We start from the raw sequence: 20,554 nt of genomic DNA, 5'->3' as shown, positions 1-20,554 counted from the left end.
AAAAAGAAAAAAAATATCCCCATAATTTTGAGGTTTTGAGGGGTATACATGAAATTTCCCCGTGATTATCACCAAAGAGAGTTCTTATCAACCATAAATTTCACAAAAAGGCACCTTAAATTTTCAGAATTTTCCAAACTGGAATGAGGAAGCAAAACCCAAGCATCCTCCATTCTCTGCCTACATCCTTTATCTTCACTCGCATCAGCTTCAATGCAAGTCACTTTACTCGCATCCGCACTTACTGCCTCTTCTGATTTGCTTGAAACTCCAGTTACATCCGATTTTGACCTTTTGGGAGATTGATTTTCATGGGTTGCTTCAGCTTCGCGCTTATGAGGAGTCATAATAGCGCAAAAGGGCAGTTCTTTTTCTCACCAGATTGCTTTACAATCGGAGAGGAGAAATAAAGGTAGGGTTGAGAATTTAACAGAATAGGTTTGGTGTCATGCAGCGCACTGAGTATAGAATCGAAGCAGGGCTACGTCTGGTTCGTGCGCTGTATGAAGCTAATATTGCTGTGTTTAAATAATTTTACCTTGTTCTGGGCCTTGTAAGGAATTTGGGCTTTGAGTGACCCTTGTTTTGGGCCTTGTAAGGAATTTGAGATTGGTTCATACGGCAAGTGTTATATTGCACCAAAATAATTTTGTTTCTTTTTCTTACTTTTAAATTTTAAAACTACGAAAAAGAAATGAAATTATTTTTGACTGAAAGAGGTTTTTCATCACTTGTATATACTTTATGAAAAACAAAAATTAAAGTATAATTAAAACGATTGGGAATCATATGAGGGTTATAATATCTCGTCTTTCATATCTTATCATATTTCATATTTTTTTTCAAAATCTAAAATGCCGATCCGAACCTCATAGTATGATATCCACACTTAAATATATTTGGGAATTAAATTTTATAATTTTTGAAAAAAATTTACTATTTCTTAAGATAGGTACAACATCACTGTTTCGTACTAACATATTCTTGGAGACCAAATCTTATAATTTTTAGGAACTTTTAATTTATTTTTAGATAGGTACAACATCACTGTTTCTGGACTATTCATTTTTAGTGATGTTGTACCTATCTAAAAATAAATTAAAAGTTCCTAAAAATTATAAGATTTGGTCTCCAAGAATATGTTAGTATGGATACCATGCTGAGCGGTTTAAATCAATAATTTGGACTTTAAAAAAATATATAAAATGTAAGACATGATGAGGTATGATAAACAAGAGGTATATATTGCAACCCTCCTCATCTAATTAACTAGATTTTTATGATTGAGTATTGTCACACCCCGAGACAACCTGCCACGTATTAATACGTAAAGCGTGTACACATCACATACATTATCAATAACAATATAAATAAAGCCACATTTATTTCATAAGCAAAAGAGTTTTCACAAACGATCACGGCCGACATGGCTAGTAACACAACACTGCCATGTCGGCTCAATGTATCAATATAGAATTATGGAAACAAAAACTAAACAACATGTGACAATTTATCAATAATATGTCTTCCCGCTTAGTCTCACTCCTGTCCTTGCTCGAATCCTTCCTCTTCGTTACCTGGAACACACGTAAAAGTGGAACGGGTGAGAGATCGAACCTTCTCTCAGTGCGGGATTTAATTCCAGCCCAGAGCTTATAAAACTTTTACTTATATTCACAAATATGATAAGAAAATAAATAAAATGTGTATGCTTCTTCTAATGCAATGCATGTCCTAGCATTACTTACTACTTTCATTTATTTAGAGAAAAATCTGTTAATCCTGTTCGTTTTCTTATTTTCCTTGTTTCTCCGACCGCGGAACTCCCGCCCGACGCCGGAAGAAACCACTTAATTTCCTTGTTTCTTCGACCGCGGAACTTCCGCCCGACGCCGAAAGAAACCGCAAACCCAACCGCGGAACTCCCGCCTAACGCTGGGGGCTGTCACCCTAACTGCGGAACTCCCGCCAGACGCTAGGGTTAGACCCGTGACAGGACCGCTTTCGCCTACAGTCACGTTATCGAGGGGTCCAGTCGAACACTAGACCCAATGTATACATCCCAATATGCAAGCATATTGGCCCCTGTTCAATTACAATATTCGTTCTTTTTCAAAAACACATTTATTCAATCACACAGTTCATGTCATGCTCAACACATCCTATTCATGCAAGTTCATTGGTCAATATATGAATCCTATCATTTCATGCAAGTTATTTGTGTCTACTCAAGTCATACGAATGGTTCGACAACAACATAAATAAATCCGACTAATGCAATAATAATAAACAGTTTAATGACAATAGGAAAGTAAAATAGTTTTATAAAGTCTAGGAAACCCGCACCTGATCATATTTGAATAAATTCTTGATCGTCTCTTACATCTCCTAAATCTTTAGAAGTCACACCTAATAATTAAACATACTTCTAATCAGAATTATTTACATTCATTTGTTGTCCTTTTCTAAAATCCTACACTACTCGTTGTTTTATATTCATATACTATAATCCTAATTCTTAATATTGTGTACAACAAAGTTAGACAAAATATAATTTAGTGTGGAATTAATTACAAAATTCTCTTGGTTACATTGGTTCAATTATTATCCGTAATTTAGAAAGGAATTTATAATCTTTATAACTGCTGAGATTTATTTTTAAATCTATATATAAAAATATAATAATTGTGAGTAAATATGAAAATCAAACATTTATTTCTAAATTTAAATAACGGAGTATCTATATAATATGCTTGTTGAAAATTAACTAAAATCTATATAAAGAAAACATTCTTGATATCAATATTCAATTATTAACATTTACAATATACTAATAAATTCTAGATGATTAATTGTCTACATGAAGAAATACTTAATAATAGATTAAAGTTTCAGATTATAATATATCTAGAGAGAATACTTACTAATAAAAAGAACTTCCAGATTTTCTGTTTTGAGTACAGACAGCAGTCACTGTTCTGGCCATATCTCGGTGGTGGAAACTCGGATCGAGGTGAATCCAGCGCTCAGTCGTCCGTATCTTCGAGCACTACCACTCTCGTGTTGAACACTTCTTCAAAATCTGAACGTAGGGGCAGCAGTTCTCTGCGGAAATCGGCTGGCTGGTTTGAGTCCAGCAGGGTTTGGATCCGAATTGGGGGGAATTAGAGGCCGTGGCGGCTAGGGTTTGACGGGGAGGGGGGGGGGGGGGGGGGGGGGGGGGGGGGAGGGGTGGGGTGGGGGGTGGTGAGTGTGTTTATATAGAGATCAGACTAGGGTTGTCTACAGATTTTGGTTTGTTGGATTGGACTTTAATGGACCATAATAAATCAATCTTACCGACTTGGGCTAATGACAAATTATGTTTTCTGCAGTTTTAATTTTCATCCTTAAAGATAAAGTTACCTAGACTTATAGGTTCGTAATTTGGGAAAATTTACTACACAATAGTCGTAGAATTTTCTGTTACGGTTTCAACCAGACTGATTTTAACTTAATCGGAATTTCCAGTGAGTAGGAATTGTTAAATTAGTCAACATAGGTCTGCAATTTCCGAACAGCACTGTTTACTGATTTTCGAATTTTATGGAGAATTCTACGTTCGGAATTTGGGGTAGGTTTCTAAACAAAACTTGTAGATACTGAAGTTAAATTTTCAGGTATTAAATTTCATTTAATTCCGAATTAATATGAGTGAGCTGCGATTAGAATACTAACGACTTTCTGTCTGAAAAATCCAGCTGAAGTTAAATTTAGAAGGTTATCAAAAATAGGATAGTTCAAATCTAGGTTTTAATTATAGGTTTGATTAGTATTTATGTCCTAATTATTGCGGTCAGGTAAGAAAACATTTATTTTAGAAATGTTTGTATTTTTCTACAAGATTTATTACGATATTTTTTATATAGATAACTATGTGTGCAATCCTAACTCAAGGTGTGTGTATATTATATTGGTTTCTCATTTGGACTCTTATTTTACAAAGTGCTTAAACTTTCTTTACATTCTAAAATGTACCTAGTCATGATGAAGTGTTACATATATATATTATAATAATCTTTATGTTCTCTCGTAATGATTTATGTTAATAACTAAAACGTTAACGTGACGGGACGTTACATCCTTCACCCCTTAAAAATAATTTTGTACGCAAAATTCATATATAAAATTAAAAAGTTGATGTGACGGAACGTTACATCCTTCTCCTCTTAAAAAGAAATTTTTTCCTCAAAATTCAAACACTAAATTGTAATTACTTTTACTAACTATTACTAAATGCTACATTCCTCCCCTCTTGAAAAAGAAATTTTGTCCTCAAAATTCAAATATTAAATTGTAATTACTTTTACTATCTGTTACTAAATGCTACATTCCTCCCCTCTTAAAAATAATTTTGTCCGCAAAAATTCAAATATAAAACTAAAAAGTTGACGTGACAAAACGTTACAAGTATTCAATAATTGTAGCAGAGTCAAGGGTCATCTGTTATTAATTAATATAAAAATTAGTTGCATTTTCATATAAGAATAAGTCCGTTACAATATAATTAATATACAAATTGCATCTTCGTTTGCTTTGGCTCAGGAGAATTTTTATATCTAGAAATTATTATAAAATAAGAGATAAAAAGAGAAAGAGTGCTGTGAAATTTTAATGGTGTAAATGGATCGGGAAAATTTTCTAATTTTAAACTTCGGAGCTGAAAAAAAAAATTCCAAGTCCAAATTTTTTTTTCCTGGCCTACTTACTACGTCAATTCTTTTTTCAGAGAACTAGAAGGACATTTGTCTTTTATTTTTCTTGCTATGCGTATTAAATTGCATGCTAAAAGGTTGTAGCCAAAATATGCTGCTTGGGATTCTTTTTTTTCTTTAATGTAGACTTTGTACTGCAAAATTCTTTTGAAAAAAAGAAGTTCCTGAAAAAGAACAACATACGTATGGAACATGTCGTATATTAGCTGAAATGATAGTACGTATAAATTGAAACAGTACATAACACCATAAAGTATACAAGTCCAAATAAAATATTATAAGAAGGAAGCCAACTACAACGAATAAATAATTGAACTGGGATCAGGGAAGTTTCAATACAAATATATTTTTACAGAGGGAATATGGTTTATTTTCCATTGGTCTTCTCCTTCCAGCCTTGATTTGAACTCATCCAAACAATCTACAGTCAACTCTTGAAGGTTGACCAGATATTGCAAGTGAGGAACTATCTGCAGCTTGCAGTATTCCAGCTTGAGTTGGTTGAGCATGGGCATAGCACCGTCCTCTATTTTCCATTCCTCCAAATCCTCTACCCAAAGGAACAATCGTTGCAAGCGACCAAAACCTCCCCTGGAGCAGATCATACATTTTCCATCAACTGCTTCCATGGATGAATACCACAGATCGAGTACCTTGAGGTTTGGCAACTTCTCTAGTTGGGGCATCGGGTCTTCCTCAAAACTAAACTCCCGAAGTGTTAGTTTAACGAGATGGGGTGGGAACAGGGTACAATCACCAATTTCTTTCCTAGGCCATCTGCCCTTCTGCAGGGTGAATGAGTACAAATGGTTGAGGTTTCTGAAGGCTGAGATGCAATCTGAAAATGTCATTCGGCAATTGTCGCCTGCCATATTTAAATCCAGAGAACCCAGATGATTTAGGTTGCTTAACGAATTCATCAATGGTTCCCCTGCAACATCTTCAGGTATATCAATCCCCAACTTACGAAGATAGGGAAACTTAGGCAGTTCTGTCACCCAGTCTTGCCTAGCTCTCACCCCTTCTAAGGTCAGTAAACTTTGCAAGTCTGCTGCTGAAGGTGGTCCCTCTGGAGTTGCTTCACACTCCCAACAGCAGGAGAGGTTGATATGCCTCAACTGTTTGTTACCCCAAAAGGACTGGGGCAACTCACCGTGACTTTTACAAAACCATGTACGCACTGTTTGAAGATTCTTCATATTAGTTAAAGGAGATCTCTTAAAAAACCTAACAGTGGGGAAGCGGCAATCAGATCCATAAAATTCACTATCAAGCCTGAAGTACTTCAACGCCATCAGGGTGTTCAAGACCTTCAAACAATTTGTCTCTTGTTCTCCCTGCGCTTCACTCATGTGTAAAACTCGTAGCATTCCAAACCTATTTAAATTTGGTACATCTTCATAATTTATCAATGAACGAATATTTTTTTTGCCAGCATGTTCTATCATCTTATCGCCATAACCGTGAAGAGCAATCCGACGTGTACAAGTGCTACAACTCAAGTTGGTGTCATTTTTCGAGACTACCGTTAGAAAATTAGACTCCTTGGCTTTTTGAATGGCTAGATCCCGTAGGAGATCATGGATATGACAGTACTTAATTTTACCTATGCAAGATCTCTTTGAGACTTTCACCATGCACCTGTTAGTTTTCACAAAAGTTGGATATTAATTATTAATATATTCAATGTGGAACTAAGAAAGAAATATATGACCAAATTAATTCTAAGAATACAAGTACATAATATTGTAATAATAATTAGCTAATTTTTTTTAATGATATATAGTGTTGAAATTGCCATTGGTTTTCACAATGAGCAAGTCAAACAAAAAAATTTCAGAACGAATTGCAAATTAATATAACATGGAAGCATTGTGTAAATAAATTACTCAATTATTACCAAGTAAGCTATATTTTATTTAAAGGTTATAAATTTATTTTTGAATTCATCTGTTTAAAGGATTTTATTGATGGAAAAGAAGAATGAAAATACTAGTAAATATTTAGTAATTGTACTTCTTTCTAATAAAAAAAAATTTGACTATCGGTAAAAAATTCTCGAGATCTTCAACAGAAAATAACCATTAAATAAGCTAATATAATTTATATATGAAAGCATAAAAATCAAACAAACTACATTAATGTCCGAGAAAGAAAAATAATGATTACTTCCTCTTTTATCACCGAGAAAGAAAAATAATGTAATAGTATTTTTGTATTTAATTGATTTTAGATTTCAATGATTGCTTTAAAGAAAAATTTGAATCTGATTTCTAAACGAATATTCCAGATTAATAAATTAAAATTGAATTAGAAATTACTATTCCATCATTAATTATGCAATTTAAAATTTAATCTACAATTTTAACATGTGGAATTATTTTAATAAAAATTGATGATCAAGATTAATTAACCAGTAGCTACATCCAGAGATATCAAAATAGTGTAGAAAAATTAATATATAAGAAATTAGAAAAAAAATCTACCCCAAGCTTATTAAATATCGAAACATTATTTCAATTTCATTTAATTCATTCTTTCTATTGCCTTCTAACTAACTAATATGATAAAATTGAAGTTGACCAAAACAGTCCATGCATTCACACTTTTTTTTTTTTTTAATATTGTCCATTCACATTGTTAAGTCAAAATATATTCCATGCAATACTCAATTTAAATTTTACAATCCTCATCAAATGTTAGTATACATTTAAAGCTGAGATAATAATATCAATTCTCAAATTTTACCCAGTGAACCGAATTACAAAAATTGGTACTGGTATATATATATATATCTAGTATTTAGTATCGTTTGAATATTTTGTTTTAAATTTTAAGTAATCCTTAATAAATATTAATATTGGATTTATTAATATCTTTATTTGCAAAGGGTTAAAATCAATGTCTTCGAAATTAAATGTGAAATCAAACTCATCTCAATGATACGTTAGAAAGATTCTAAAAGAAAATTTTGGACGTCGACCCTGTACAGAGATAAATAAAAAAAAAATACTAATTGAAGTATGTGATAATAGTTAAAATATGACTTATGCCAAAACAAGAAAATAAGTTTGAATTTACTATGTTATAAATTAATTGTATCGTTTTATATACTTATACCAAAAAAATCTTAAAGAATTATTAAAACTAGTTTAGTAAGATTACGAGAAAAAGAAACACGAATCACAAAAATTAATTGAATGTGAGTCATATAGACAGAAAGCAATTGGATAATGAATTAGACTGCTTGAACATAGCAAATAAAAAAAGTTTGAAATATAAAAACAAAAGGAACTAGAAATCATTAGAAACACGGGCAATCTTGTTTTGGAGAGCGGTAATATAAAATTTTAATTTGGTAAAAGGAATTTAATTTAAGGCCTTGTAACTATTGTGATTATTGCAAAATGAAAGAAATTTGATCATTTCACAAACATAATAAAATTGTGGGGGATGAATATGTTCATTGAAATATATTAATATTCTTGTATCATTGGTGACATGAGAAAAAAAAAAGAAAAATAAAGGGTTATATATATATATTGAATTTTTATTTGACATTACTGTGATTAACTAATTCACGAAGTTATTGGCCCAAGATTACTTCCTCTTTTATCACCGAGAAAGAACAATAGTGCAATAGCATTTTGGTATTTAATTGATTTTATATTTCAATGCTTTGCTTTGAAGGGAAATTGAAATCTGATTTCTAAATGGATATTCCAGATTAATTAACTAAAACTGAATTAAAAATTACTATTCCATCATGATGCAATTTAAAAATTTAATCTGCAATTTTAACGTGAAGAATTATTTAAAAAAAGATTGATGATTAAGATTAATTAACCAGTAACTACGTAAATTCATTAGGAAATATTTGTTCTTGAACTATTTTATAAAAAAGTCTAGAAAAATTAATATATAAAAAAAATCTACCTCAAGCTTATTAAATATTGAAGAATATATCACTTCAATTTATTCAATTCGCTTCTGTTGTCTTTTAAGTTTTAACTAATTAATATGATAAAATTGAAGTTGATCATAACAGTCCATTCACATTGTTATGTCAAAATATCTTCCATGCAATATTCAATTTAAATTCTATAAACCTCATCAAATGTTAGTATACATTAATTTAAAGCAGAGACAATAATATCAATTCTCAAATTATACCCAGTGATCCGAATTAAAAAAAATTGTTGTACTGGTATCAACTATTTAGTATTCGTTTGAATATTTTGCATTAAATATTAAGTAATCCTTAATAAATATTAAATATAGGATTTATTAATATCTTTATTTGCAAAGGGTCAAAAGCAATGCATTGGGATTTTGATCGGACGGTCCATATTTAAACAGAAATATTATGTTACCTCAGAGGATATTGGAAAGGCACTAGGAGTCTCACTAGTATAATAAATTAATTTTGTCTAAATATGGACCGTCCGATCAAAATTCGGACCATTCCAGCATGAGATGAAACGCATGAAGCCTTTTAATATTCGTGCGGATTTTGATCGGACGGTTAGGATCTGAACAAAAATTATCAAAAAATTTATTATATAGAAAAATTATTCCAAATTACCTGAATCAATTTGATAATTTTATTTTGAGAGTTTTAAAGGGAACAATGATTCAATTTGATAATTTTGGAATAATTTCTTTCTAACCAAATTACTCTAATTTATTTCAAATATCTTAAATAGGTTTATCATTATTTTCAAATTGATTCAAATTTAGTGAAGTTGATTCCATTTGATGATTTGGAATTGGAATAATTTATTTTAGGAGTGAGTCTATGGTACTATGCATATCACGGGTTGTTACAGTGCTACGGCTCTATATTCGAGTTTTCAAATCTTAACGATCGATCCGAACCGTTCATATTGTTCTCCATATTAATATGTGTTTGGAGACCAAATTTTACATTTTTTGAAATTTTTTTACTATTTTTTTAGATATTTAGAAAATCACTTGATCTGAAAATTCTGGACCATTCAAAAACAGTGATTTTCAATAAATCTAAAAAAATAGTAAAACAATTTCAAAAAATGTAAAATTTGGTCTCCAAACACATATTAATATGGAGAACAAGATGAACGATTCGGATCGACTATTAGGATTTGAAAACTCGAATATAGAGCCGTAGCACAGTGCCAAATCGTAATATGCATAGTACCATAGACTCACTCTTTATTTTAGACCAGCGCTGCTGATCAAAGATGCACCTCTTGGGCACAGTTAATTAGTTATCAAACCTTGTTGGAAATTCGGATATACCCAAATTCAGAAGAGCACAATATATTCTATGATCTCTGGCAATAATCTCTCCTGCGATTTGTACCATTTCTGTAATACCCGATAATATTATTTATTATATGAAATTTATTTGGACTTATTTATGATATTGAATAATATGAAGGTCTAAATTGTAAAAATGCAAAACTATATCAAAAAAGTACGTGGCTGAGTTTGGAATGCAAAACTATGGCATTCAAGCCACGTGGCTGAGTTTGGAACTGAAAAAAAAAGTGGAAATTTTCTACAGTTTGGAATTAAAATTTCAAGCTGTGAAAAAATTTCACGGTTTGAATATTTTTATAATTCTGGATATTTTTATAATTCTGACTCAAACCTGATTATTATTATTATTAAAATATTTTGCTAATTGGGTATTATTAAAAATGTCGTTAGAAAGATTCAGCCCTGTACAGATATAAATAAAAAAAAAGAAAATACTAATTGAAGTATGCCACAACATGCAGTAAAGATATGACTTATGTCAAAAATAGAAAACAAGTTTGAATTTACTATGTTATATATTAATTGCAACGTTTGATATACTTAAAAACAAGAATCTCAAAGAATTATTTAAACCAGGTTAGGAAAATTACGAGAAAAAAGAATCACACATAACTGAAATTGGATATGAGTCATATGGAAAGCAATTGAAAAATGAAATAAATTGGAACTTAGAGAATAAGAAAAAGTTGAAAATATTAAAATGAAAGGAAATAAAAATTATTAGTAATATGTGGAATCTTTTTTTAGAGACAAGCTCCACGGAGATAATAAAATTGAGTAGAAATAATGTGACGGAACAATCCGTGACATCAAATTTTTATTTTATTTTTTATTGAACATTATTCACATGACTAATATATATGTAACACTTTGTCGCAATTAGGTACATTGAAATAGTATTTTAATATAATAAAAAGGTAATAGAAATTATTTATATTACAATAAATCGGTGAATCAAAAATTTCTACATAATTTAACATGGGAAGCATTGTATAAATAACTTCTAGATATACAAGGCCGTTCGGAAAAACATTAAGGTGTACATTTCTGAAAAATAAGCATATACATATGCTCCAACCATATCACATTACCACTATAATTAAACTAGGGTTGGCACCTTGCAATTTGGGTTTGCATTGCAGTGGCATGGATTTGAAATTGTTTTGATGCAATTGGTGGTTACTTCAAAATAGGGCTGCCACCTGGCAAAGTGTTACGTTCTAGCTGTAGCATGGTGGTTACTGTTTTGATGCAAGTGGAGAAGATTTTGAAACATATATATAAGTTAATTTTTTTTGGAAAATTTATAATTTGTAAAAGTAATTAAAGTAATAGACACGAGCATTGTTTGGCATAATACTATTTCCTATATCATAATGTGGATTTTATACATAAAATAAAAAACCTTTGCAAAGACTATATGTACGTAACTGCAGTTGATAAGATAATTTAATGATAATAAAATTAAAGTACCTTTGCACAAGTTCCTCCAAATAGCTTTCAGCAATGTCTTCTAGTACTTTTGTCCCCTCTTGTCGTATGAATCCTTCTGCAATCCATAAATGAATCAGAGTTGTTGCTTTGATTTGATGGTCCTCAGGAAAAACACCGAAATACATGAAGCATGGCTTTAGGGAAGTTGGCAAATCCTCATAACTAGTGGATATAACACCCATGAAGCCGCTACCATCAATCTGCCAATTCATATTTTGCAAAACCTCATCCCATGTAATGTAATCGGGATTTTTTCTTGATAAGATTTCTCCAAGCACCACCAATGGTAGAGGCCATCCACCACATTTCTTGGCAAATTGAGTTGCTAGGGGAAGTACTTCATTGGGGCATTCATTTGCAAACCGATTAGGAAAAACTTTATTTAATAACAGTTGTCTCCCTTCTTCTTCATTCAATGGATTTATCTTATATGGGGTAGATATAATATCAGCCTCTTCAGCGATATGAATGAACCTGATAATAATCAACACGCAAAACTTAAGCCAATTTTAACAATATTTATAAAAATCATGCCAAATTTTAAAATGTTAAAAAAAATTTATGGATGTATTTATTAGGCATCTTCATGTAATTAAGGACAGTTTATTTTGGACCTTGACAATTTAAATTATTTGATATAAAACTAATTTACAATAAAAAAAAAAAATATTGAGTAAACTTGGTTGTAATTAACACTAATTTACAATAAAAAAAATGAAAATGCAAACAAACCTGGTAGTAATTAACACTCGACTTCCATTATTAGTATCAGGAAGAGCAACCTGAAGTACAGTCCAGACATTACTTGACCAAATATCATCCAATACAACTAGATATTTTCTCTCTCTCATGCATTTGTTAAGCTCAGTAATTAAATACTCCTCTCCCTCATTCTGCCTCTCTGATCCAATCTCCTTTAGCATCTTCATCAAAATATCAATCAACTTGTATTCTTACGAAATAGTTAACCACGTGGAGATATCAAAGTGACGTTTAACTTCAACACTGTAAAATACATCAAATAAATTAATTAGATGATTTGTATACAAGTAAGGTCATATATTTAATTTGCAATTATTTATCCCTCACCTAAACAACCATTTTAGTCAATAACATTATTCTTATCGGAGGAAAGTTACCAAGTTAGAAACTAAAGTCTTTATATTATTTAGTATGTCTTATTTATACGTATAAAACATTTTCTAAAGTAATGAACTTGCTATGTTGTTCAACAGTAGTTACCTTTTGTACACCTCTTTTGCGAGTGTAGTTTTTCCTGAACCACCGGCCCCAACAAGTGAGATCACACACCTCGTATTATTTGTATCAATGAGCTGGTCGACAGTTATTTTCTTGTCAACTTCAAAGCCAATGACCTTCGTTTCATCTATGTCAGGATTAACAAACGGCCTTATAGGCTGCTCGACAGAGGACCCACTACTGGTTTCTTCAAGACCGTCTATTCCGAACATTTCTTTGTTTTCTTTGATTTCAATGAGCCTCTTCTGGATCTTCTCTATCTCGCTACCAATTTTGTGTTTGGAAATCTGTTTCATGGGCATCTTGCCTATCCTTTTGAGTTTGTTGCAAAGGCCTTTCCGTCTACCTCCACCAACCTCCACCAAAAACTTCTCTAGTACATCTTCAATTAAATAACCAACCTCTTGAATCTCATTCACCCATTTTTGTACCCTTTCATTTTTATGACGCTTTGCATCTGCATTTTTCTGAATTTTTTTACTATTTATTAAGTATTTTACAAAATTGTTGATCCAACGGTGGCTGCACAAAACAGTAAAACCGTTGGATTAGCGATTTTCAAAGTGGCTTAATAAATAGTAAAAAAATTCAGAAAATTATAAAATTTGGTCTCCAAGCAGATATTAATATGGAGAATAAGATGAACGGTTCGGATCGACCGTTTGGATTTTGAAAACTTGAATATTGAGCCGTAGCACGGGAGGCCACTATGCTATCCATAGCACCCCAGCCTAACTCATATATATATATATATATATATATAGAGCTGGGCTACGGTGAGTTGCGAAGTAAAGCGACTATTTTACTTCACGCTAATATTTTGCGATTTTAAAGTTCAAAACGTCGATCCGAACCGTTCATCTTGTTCTCCATATTGAAATGTGCTTGGAGACCAAATTTTATATTTTTTGGAATTTTTTTACTATTTATTAAGCAATTTTGAAAGTCGCTGATCTGATGGTCCAGAAAATTTTACTGTTTTTCACTGTTCACAGCAAAACATCAATTTTCAAAAATGCTTAATAAATAGTAAAAAAATTCCAAAAAATGTAAAATTTGGTCTCCAAGCACATTTCAATATGGATTAAACATCTAACGGTTCGGATTGGTCGTTTGGACTTTCAAAATAAAAATACGGTGTGAAGTAGAAACGCATTTTACTTCGCAACTCACCGTAGCCTATCTCTCTCTCTCTCTCTCTCTCTCTCTCTCTATATATATATATATATATATATATATATATATATATATATATATATTTGCATAATTAGTTACTTCTTAAGTTTCATGGCAATGAAATGGGCTTTTGCTTTTTTTCAAAAAAAAAAAAAAATTGCACAATTAGTTTTCTGACAATTTTTATTAGGGAGATGCAAAATAACTTCGTATTTTTATGGTTAAAGAATAATAAATTTCATTACTAATTCTTTTATTCTCGTAACTATATGTATTCCATTATCATTCTTAAAAGGCCACAATAACTAAAATTTTAAGGTAAGAATTGATCTAATATCAAAATTAACAAGGGTACTTGTTTGATATGATATGATAGATCTAAAATTCAAAAAAAACACCATATCATGCGAGAAATACTTTTATTCCATCGGATTAGTTAAATCAATGTTCAATTTTTAAATCTGTTAATTATTATTCAATTTGAAAAGGAAAAGGCCTGACATTCCATTCCATGTGAGCATTAGTTTTGGTATTTTTTGAATCTCTAAAGGTTACAGATCTATCAAGTTGGGAATGAGGCCCGTGTAGGCCCAATAAGGCTCTAACAATTGTATGGAATTATTATTACTTTATTAGCTCTAACAATTCGATATCACCTCTTAAGTATGCGAAACATCTAGTAAGGTCGAATCATGAAAGCACGCGAACTGAAGGTGATGTAATGGAAAAGAAAAGAATGAATTGAAGGTTTTTCAATTGTAGTTAGTGAATAGAAATATTCAACCAATTTAAGTTTTCTCTCGGTTTAACATTTTACAGTTCTATTAAAAAAATTTCACCAAAAAGAATATAAGAACAACTAAACATTATTTTTTTTTAAATTAAAATCATAAAATTCACAAAATGGTTTCAGGGAAGTTGATATCAGCCACCTAGCAGCCAACATACCGGATAATCTGGTTTTCACCTACTCTGCTTCTGGCAAATTCACCCTCAAGAACGGTTACTGGCTGTGGCTCGATCAGGTACGAAATCATACTGGTACAGTTCCTGACCAGGTTTTTTGGAAGAAGATCTGGCAGTAAACAAGGTGCCTCCCTGTTGGTCAGGTAAACATAGACGAATAGACCATACAGAACTGCAATGTTCAATCTGTGGTAGTCACATGGAATCCATTAGTCATATGTTGTTTCAATGTACACATTCTCGGGTCACTTGGTTTATGTCTCCACTTGGTATCAGAACTGATGATTTCCAGATAGTATCGGTTCCTATTTTCTTACAACAAATGTGGCATTCACTAGACCATAACCAAATTGCACCATCTATGATCATTATGTGGGAAATCTGGAAATCCAGGTGTTCTTTTTGTGTTTTCTGGTACACAAATATCACCTGATACCACAGTACAATGTGTCTGGGCACATGTCAACTCCCTACAATGCTCTCTCTAACTATGTCATCTCTACCAAAACTGGTATCTAGATCAGTACCAGTCATAGGTACCCCCCAAGATCAGTTTCAGTATAGGTTACAATTTATAGTGCCTCAGTCTACTCAGAGCAATCCAAGAGGTTTCAGCACAAGGCATCACATGATGTGATGTTCTTTTTACTCTGATTCACAGGTCCTGGTACTCTCTCTTACACAGCCACAGGCTCCAGCTGGAGTACTAAAATTATTAAAAAGGAAAAAAAGTATTAGAAATATTCAACCAATTGAAAGTTTTCTCTTGGATTTATTAATATGGAAAACATAAAGTACCAAACTAGAGTTAAGTTCACAGTTTTATATTTCATGAAGTACTTTTAATTATGATTTTAAGGGGGATTTTAAATATTCCCCTCAAAAACCTCAAATTTACATATTTCCCAGTCATAAAAACATTAGAAACATTCAACCAATTTTAGTTTTCTATTGGTTTATTAATTGGTTTTATTTCAACCATTTATAAAAATGTGCACATCTTAATAAACCAACCAATTTGGGGGAATTTAATATATACCCCTCAAAAACATCAAAATTACATATTTCCCTTTCTAAAAGTCATAATACCATATTAACCCTCAAAATTTCAAAAACTCACAAATTTTACCCAATTTATTGTCTTTTCTATTAAAACTCATTTTAACCTCATAACGCAACCATTTTACCCTTTATTAAAAAATAAAAAATATCCCCATGATTTTGAGGTTTTGTGATGTACTTTTTTCTGATTCCAGGGGTGATTTCATATCTACCCCTCTAAATTTCAAAAACTCACAAATTTACCTAATTGACTGTCTTTTCTATTAACACTCATTTTAAATGTATAAAAATCACATTTTACCCTTTATTAAAAAATTAAAAATATCCCCAAGATTTTGAGGTTTTTGATGGGTATACATGAAATTTCCCCGTTATTTTATCACCAAAGAGAGTTCTTATCAACCATAAATTTCACAAAAAGGCACCTTAAATTTTCAGAATTTTCCAAACTGGAATCAGGAAGCAAAACCCAAGCATCCTCCATTCTCTGCCTACATCCTTTATCTTCACTCGCATCAGCTTCAATGCAAGTCACTTTACTCGCATCCCACTTACTGCCTCTTCTGATTTGCTTGAAACTCCAGTTACATCCGATTTTGACCTTTTGGGAGATTGATTTTCATGGGTTGCTTCAGCTTCGCGCTTATGAGGAGTCGTATTCTTTTTCTCACCAGATTGCTTTTCGATCAGAGGAGAGAAATAAAGGTAGGGTTGAGAATTTAACAGAATAGGCTTGGAGTCATGCAGAGCACTGAGTATAGAATCGAAGCAGGGTTACGTATGGTTCGTGCGCTGTATGAAGCTAATATTGCTGTGTTTAAATAATTTTACCTTGTTCTGGGCCTTGTAAGGAATTTGGGCTTTAAGTGACCCTTGTTTTGGGTCTTGTAAGGAATTTGAGATTGATTCATACGGCAAGTGTTATATTGCCCTGAGACCAAAATAATTTTGTTTCTTTTTCTTACTTTTAAATTTTAAAACTACGAAAAAGAAACGAAATTATTTTTGACTGAAAGAGGTTTTTCACAACTTGTATATACTTTATGGAAAACAAAAATTAAAGTATCACTAGTGGAGAACTTGGAATTAGTGTCGGACATTAAGCGACACTAATCGGGCTGATACTAATACTTTGTAAATAGCCGACACTAAAAGTAAGACATTAGTGTCGGCTATTTATTAAAAAACCGACACTAATAAGTATTAGTATCGGCTGTTTATTAAAACGCCGACACTAATACTTATTAGTGTCGGCCATTTAATAAATAGCCGACACTAATGTTTTTTTTATTTAAAAAATAAATAAATTTCAAAAATTCACTATAAATCATAGAAAATTCTAAAAATGAAAATTTTTGTTCTAAAATGCTCATATATTTTTGCTGAACTATATATAAAACAAAGATATCAAATAATTCATCATAATTTACAAATAACACTAAAACAGAAAATAAAATATCATCCAAATTGCTCATTTATTGTTATTCTTATAAATGGTTTGTGCAAACCCTAAAACAGAAAATGCATAAAAGACATGACGTCTGTTTAAATACAAACTCTAAAACAGAAAATACATAAAAGATACATAAAAGACCCTAAAAACTCTAAAATTATAAAGAAAGGTCCAAAAGTCCATGAAGAAAGACTCGGATCGCGAATATGAGCCCGCAAAATGGCAAAACGAATCATAGATTGGTTTCAGATCCGGTTTTGGGCTGTGGAGTTCCTGTCAAAATTTCAGCCTGATCCGACGGACGGATCAAAAGTTACGCCCCTTTTCATGAAGCATGCGCATGACCATATTGCATCACATCTTCTGGTATTCGCCTAGAAGAAGCGGCTAGGTTTGAGAAGATCAGATCGGAGAGAAGCGTGAAGCAAAGTGAAGGCTATGTTTTAAAACCTAGGCGTGCATTTGAAAGAGGTGCACTTAAAATGAATTAGTGCGCGGGACTTAAAATGAAATTTTTTTAGTTTTAGTGTCAGCTGTTTATAAATAGGCGACACTAATAACTGAGAATTAGTGTCGGCTGTTTATAAAAAGGCGACACTAATTGTTAAGTATTAGTGTCGGTTGTTTATAAATAGCCGACACTAATACATTAGTGTTGCCTTTTTATAAACAGCCGACACTAATTCTCAGTTATTAGTGTCGCCTACATATAAATAGCCGACACTAATATTATTAGTGTCGGTTTTTTGTAAACGACCGATACTAAAGTATTAGTGTCGGTTTTTTAAGGCGACACTAATTATATGTTCTCCACTAGTGTATAATTAAAACGATTGGGAATCATATGAGGGTTACAATATCTCTTGCCTTTCATATCTTATCATATTTCATATATTTTTTTCAAAGTCTAAAATAACGATCCGAACATCATAGTATGATATCCACACTAAAATATATTTGAGAATTAAATTTTATAATTTGTGAAAATAGTTTACTATTTCTTAAGATAGGTACAACATCACTGTTTCATACTAACATATTTTCGGAGACCAAATCTTATAATTTTTAGGAACTTTTTATTTATTTTTAGATAGGTACAACATCACTAAAAATGAATAGTCCAGAAACAGTGATGTTGTACCTATCTAAAAATAAATAAAAAGTTCCTAAAAATTATAAGATTTGGTCTCCGAAAATATGTTAGTATGGATATCATGCTGAGTGGTTTAATTAAATCAATAATTTGGACTTTGAAAAGAAATATAAAATATAAGACATGATGAGGTATGAAAAACAAGAGGTATATATTGCAACCCTCCTCATCTAATTAGCTAGATTTTTATGATTGAGTACTCAATAATTGTAGCAGAGTCAAGGGTCATCTGTTATTAATTAATATAAAAATTAGTTGCATTTTCATATAAGAATAAGTCCGTTACAATATAATTAATATAAAAATTGCATCTTAGTTTGCTTTGGCTCAGGAGAATTTTTATATCCAGAAATTATTATAAAATAAGAGATAAAAAGAGAAAGAGTACTGTGAAATCTTAATGGTGTAAATGGATCGGGAAAATTTTCTAATTTTAAACTTCGGAGCTGAAAAAAAAAATTCCAAGTCCAAAGTTTTTTTTTTCTGGTCTACTTACTAAGTCAATTCTTTTTTCAGAGAACTACAAGGACATTAATTTCTCTTTTGTTTTTCTTGCTATGCGTATTAAATTGTCTGCTAAAAAGTTGTAGCCAAAATATGCTGCTTGAGATTCTTTTTTTTTTTTTTAAATGTAGACTTTGTACTGCAAAATTCTTTTGAAAACAAGAAGTTCCTGAAAAAGAAGAACATACGTATGGAACATGTCGTATATTAGCTGAAATGATAGTACGTATAAATTGAAACAGTACATAACACCATAAAGTATACAAGTCCAAATAAAATATTATAAGAAGGAAGCTAGCCAACTACAACGAATAAATAAATGAACTGGGATCAATAAAGTATCCATCTTTTATTTACAGAGGGAATATGGTTTATTTTCCATTGGTCTTCTCCTTCCAGCCTTGATTTGATCTTATTCGTATAATATAAAGTCAACTCTTGAAGGTTGACCAGATATTGCAAGTCAGGAACTATCTTCAGCTGGTTGCATGGCAGGAAGAGTTGGTTGAGCATGGGCATAGCACCCTCCTCTATTTTCCATTCCTCCAAATAATATACCCAAAGGTACAATCGTTGCAAGCGACCAAAACCTCCCCTGGAGCAGATCATCTGTTTTCCCTCAGCTACTTCCATGGATGAATCTCGTAGATTGAGTACCTTGAGGTTTGGCAACTTAATACGCATCGGGTCTTCCTCAAAACTAAACATCAAAAGTTCTAGTTTAACGAGATGGGGTGGGAACAGGGTACAATCACCACCTTCTTTCCTAGGCCATCTGCCCTCCTGCAGGGTGAATGAGTACAAATGAGTGCAATCTTGAAACGCCATTAATGTTGGCCTCTTATAATCCATTTTTAAATACAGAGAACCCAGATGATTTAGGTTGCTTAACGAATTCATCAATAGTTCCCCTGCAACATCTTTAGGTATACGAATCCTCAACTTATGAAGATAGGGAAACTTAGGCAGTTCTGTCATCCAGTCTTGCCTAGCTCTCACCCCTTTTAAGGTCAGTAAACTTTGCAAGTCTGCTGCTGAAGGTGGTCCCTCTAGAGTTGCTTTACATTTATAACAGTAGGTGAGGTTGATATGCCTCAACTGTTTGTTACCCCAAAAGGACTGGGGCAACTCACCGTGACTTTTACAAAAACATGTATGCACTGTTTGAAGATTCTTCATATAAGTTAAAGGAGATCTCTTAAAAAACCTAACAGTGGGGAAGTTGCAAAACAAACCATAATAACCTTCAAGCCCGAAGTACTTTAAGGCCGTCAGGGCATTCAAGCCCTTCAAACAGTTTGCCTCATATAAATATTCGCCTGGCACTTCACTCATGTGTAAAACTCGTAGTGTTCCAAACTTACTGAAATTTGGTACATCTTCGAAATTTATCAAAGAACGAATGTTTTTTTTGCAAGCATATTCTAT

General features: G+C 32.0%; 2 protein-coding genes across 5 annotated transcripts in view; both read right to left on the bottom strand.

The window, feature by feature from the left end:
* The window catches only part of LOC144548938 (Protein phosphatase 2C family protein), a 75,973-nt gene that overhangs the window by 4,481 nt on the left and 50,938 nt on the right, over positions 1-20,554 (bottom strand). The window contains exon 1 of one of the 4 annotated variants that reach the window (XM_078297675.1): positions 16,442-16,681. The exons of 1 other annotated variant lie outside the window; for it this stretch is intronic. In XM_078297675.1, coding sequence (XP_078153801.1) covers positions 16,442-16,500 — 59 coding nt within the window. In that variant the 5' untranslated portion in view covers positions 16,501-16,681. Of the gene's footprint in view, positions 1-114; positions 414-16,441; positions 16,682-20,554 lie in introns of those variants that run through there. 2 more of the 4 variants (XM_078297674.1, XM_078297673.1) reach the window with 2 other exon arrangements.
* On the bottom strand, positions 5,011-13,274 carry LOC144548937 (disease resistance protein RPP8-like). The gene is made up of 4 exons (XM_078297672.1): positions 12,795-13,274; positions 12,285-12,557; positions 11,532-12,026; positions 5,011-6,395 (listed from the first exon to the last, which is right to left on the bottom strand). The coding sequence occupies exons 2-4, from the start codon at positions 12,479-12,481 to the stop codon at positions 5,087-5,089; spliced, it is 2,001 nt and encodes a 666-aa protein (XP_078153798.1). The 5' UTR covers positions 12,482-12,557; positions 12,795-13,274; the 3' UTR covers positions 5,011-5,086.

The sequence above is a fragment of the Carex rostrata genome, chromosome 34 (assembly GCF_964058835.1).
Source record: "Carex rostrata chromosome 34, lpCarRost1.2, whole genome shotgun sequence".
Taxonomy (NCBI): Eukaryota; Viridiplantae; Streptophyta; class Magnoliopsida; order Poales; family Cyperaceae; genus Carex; species Carex rostrata.
Note: the sequence above shows the minus strand (reverse complement) of the source record. Positions and strands in the feature narration are given on the sequence as shown.

Excerpts from the sequence above, each read along its gene's own strand:
- LOC144548937 (XM_078297672.1), bottom strand. The coding sequence starts at position 12,481 with ATGAAGATGCTAAAGGAGATTGGATCAGAGAGGCAGAATGAGGGAGAG. Across the intron at positions 12,027-12,284 it reads CGAGTGTTAATTACTACCAG|GTTCATTCATATCGCTGAAG; the intron begins GTTTGTTTGCAT and ends GATTATTATCAG. Across the intron at positions 6,396-11,531 it reads TTGGAGGAACTTGTGCAAAG|GTGCATGGTGAAAGTCTCAA; the intron begins GTACTTTAATTT and ends GAAAACTAACAG.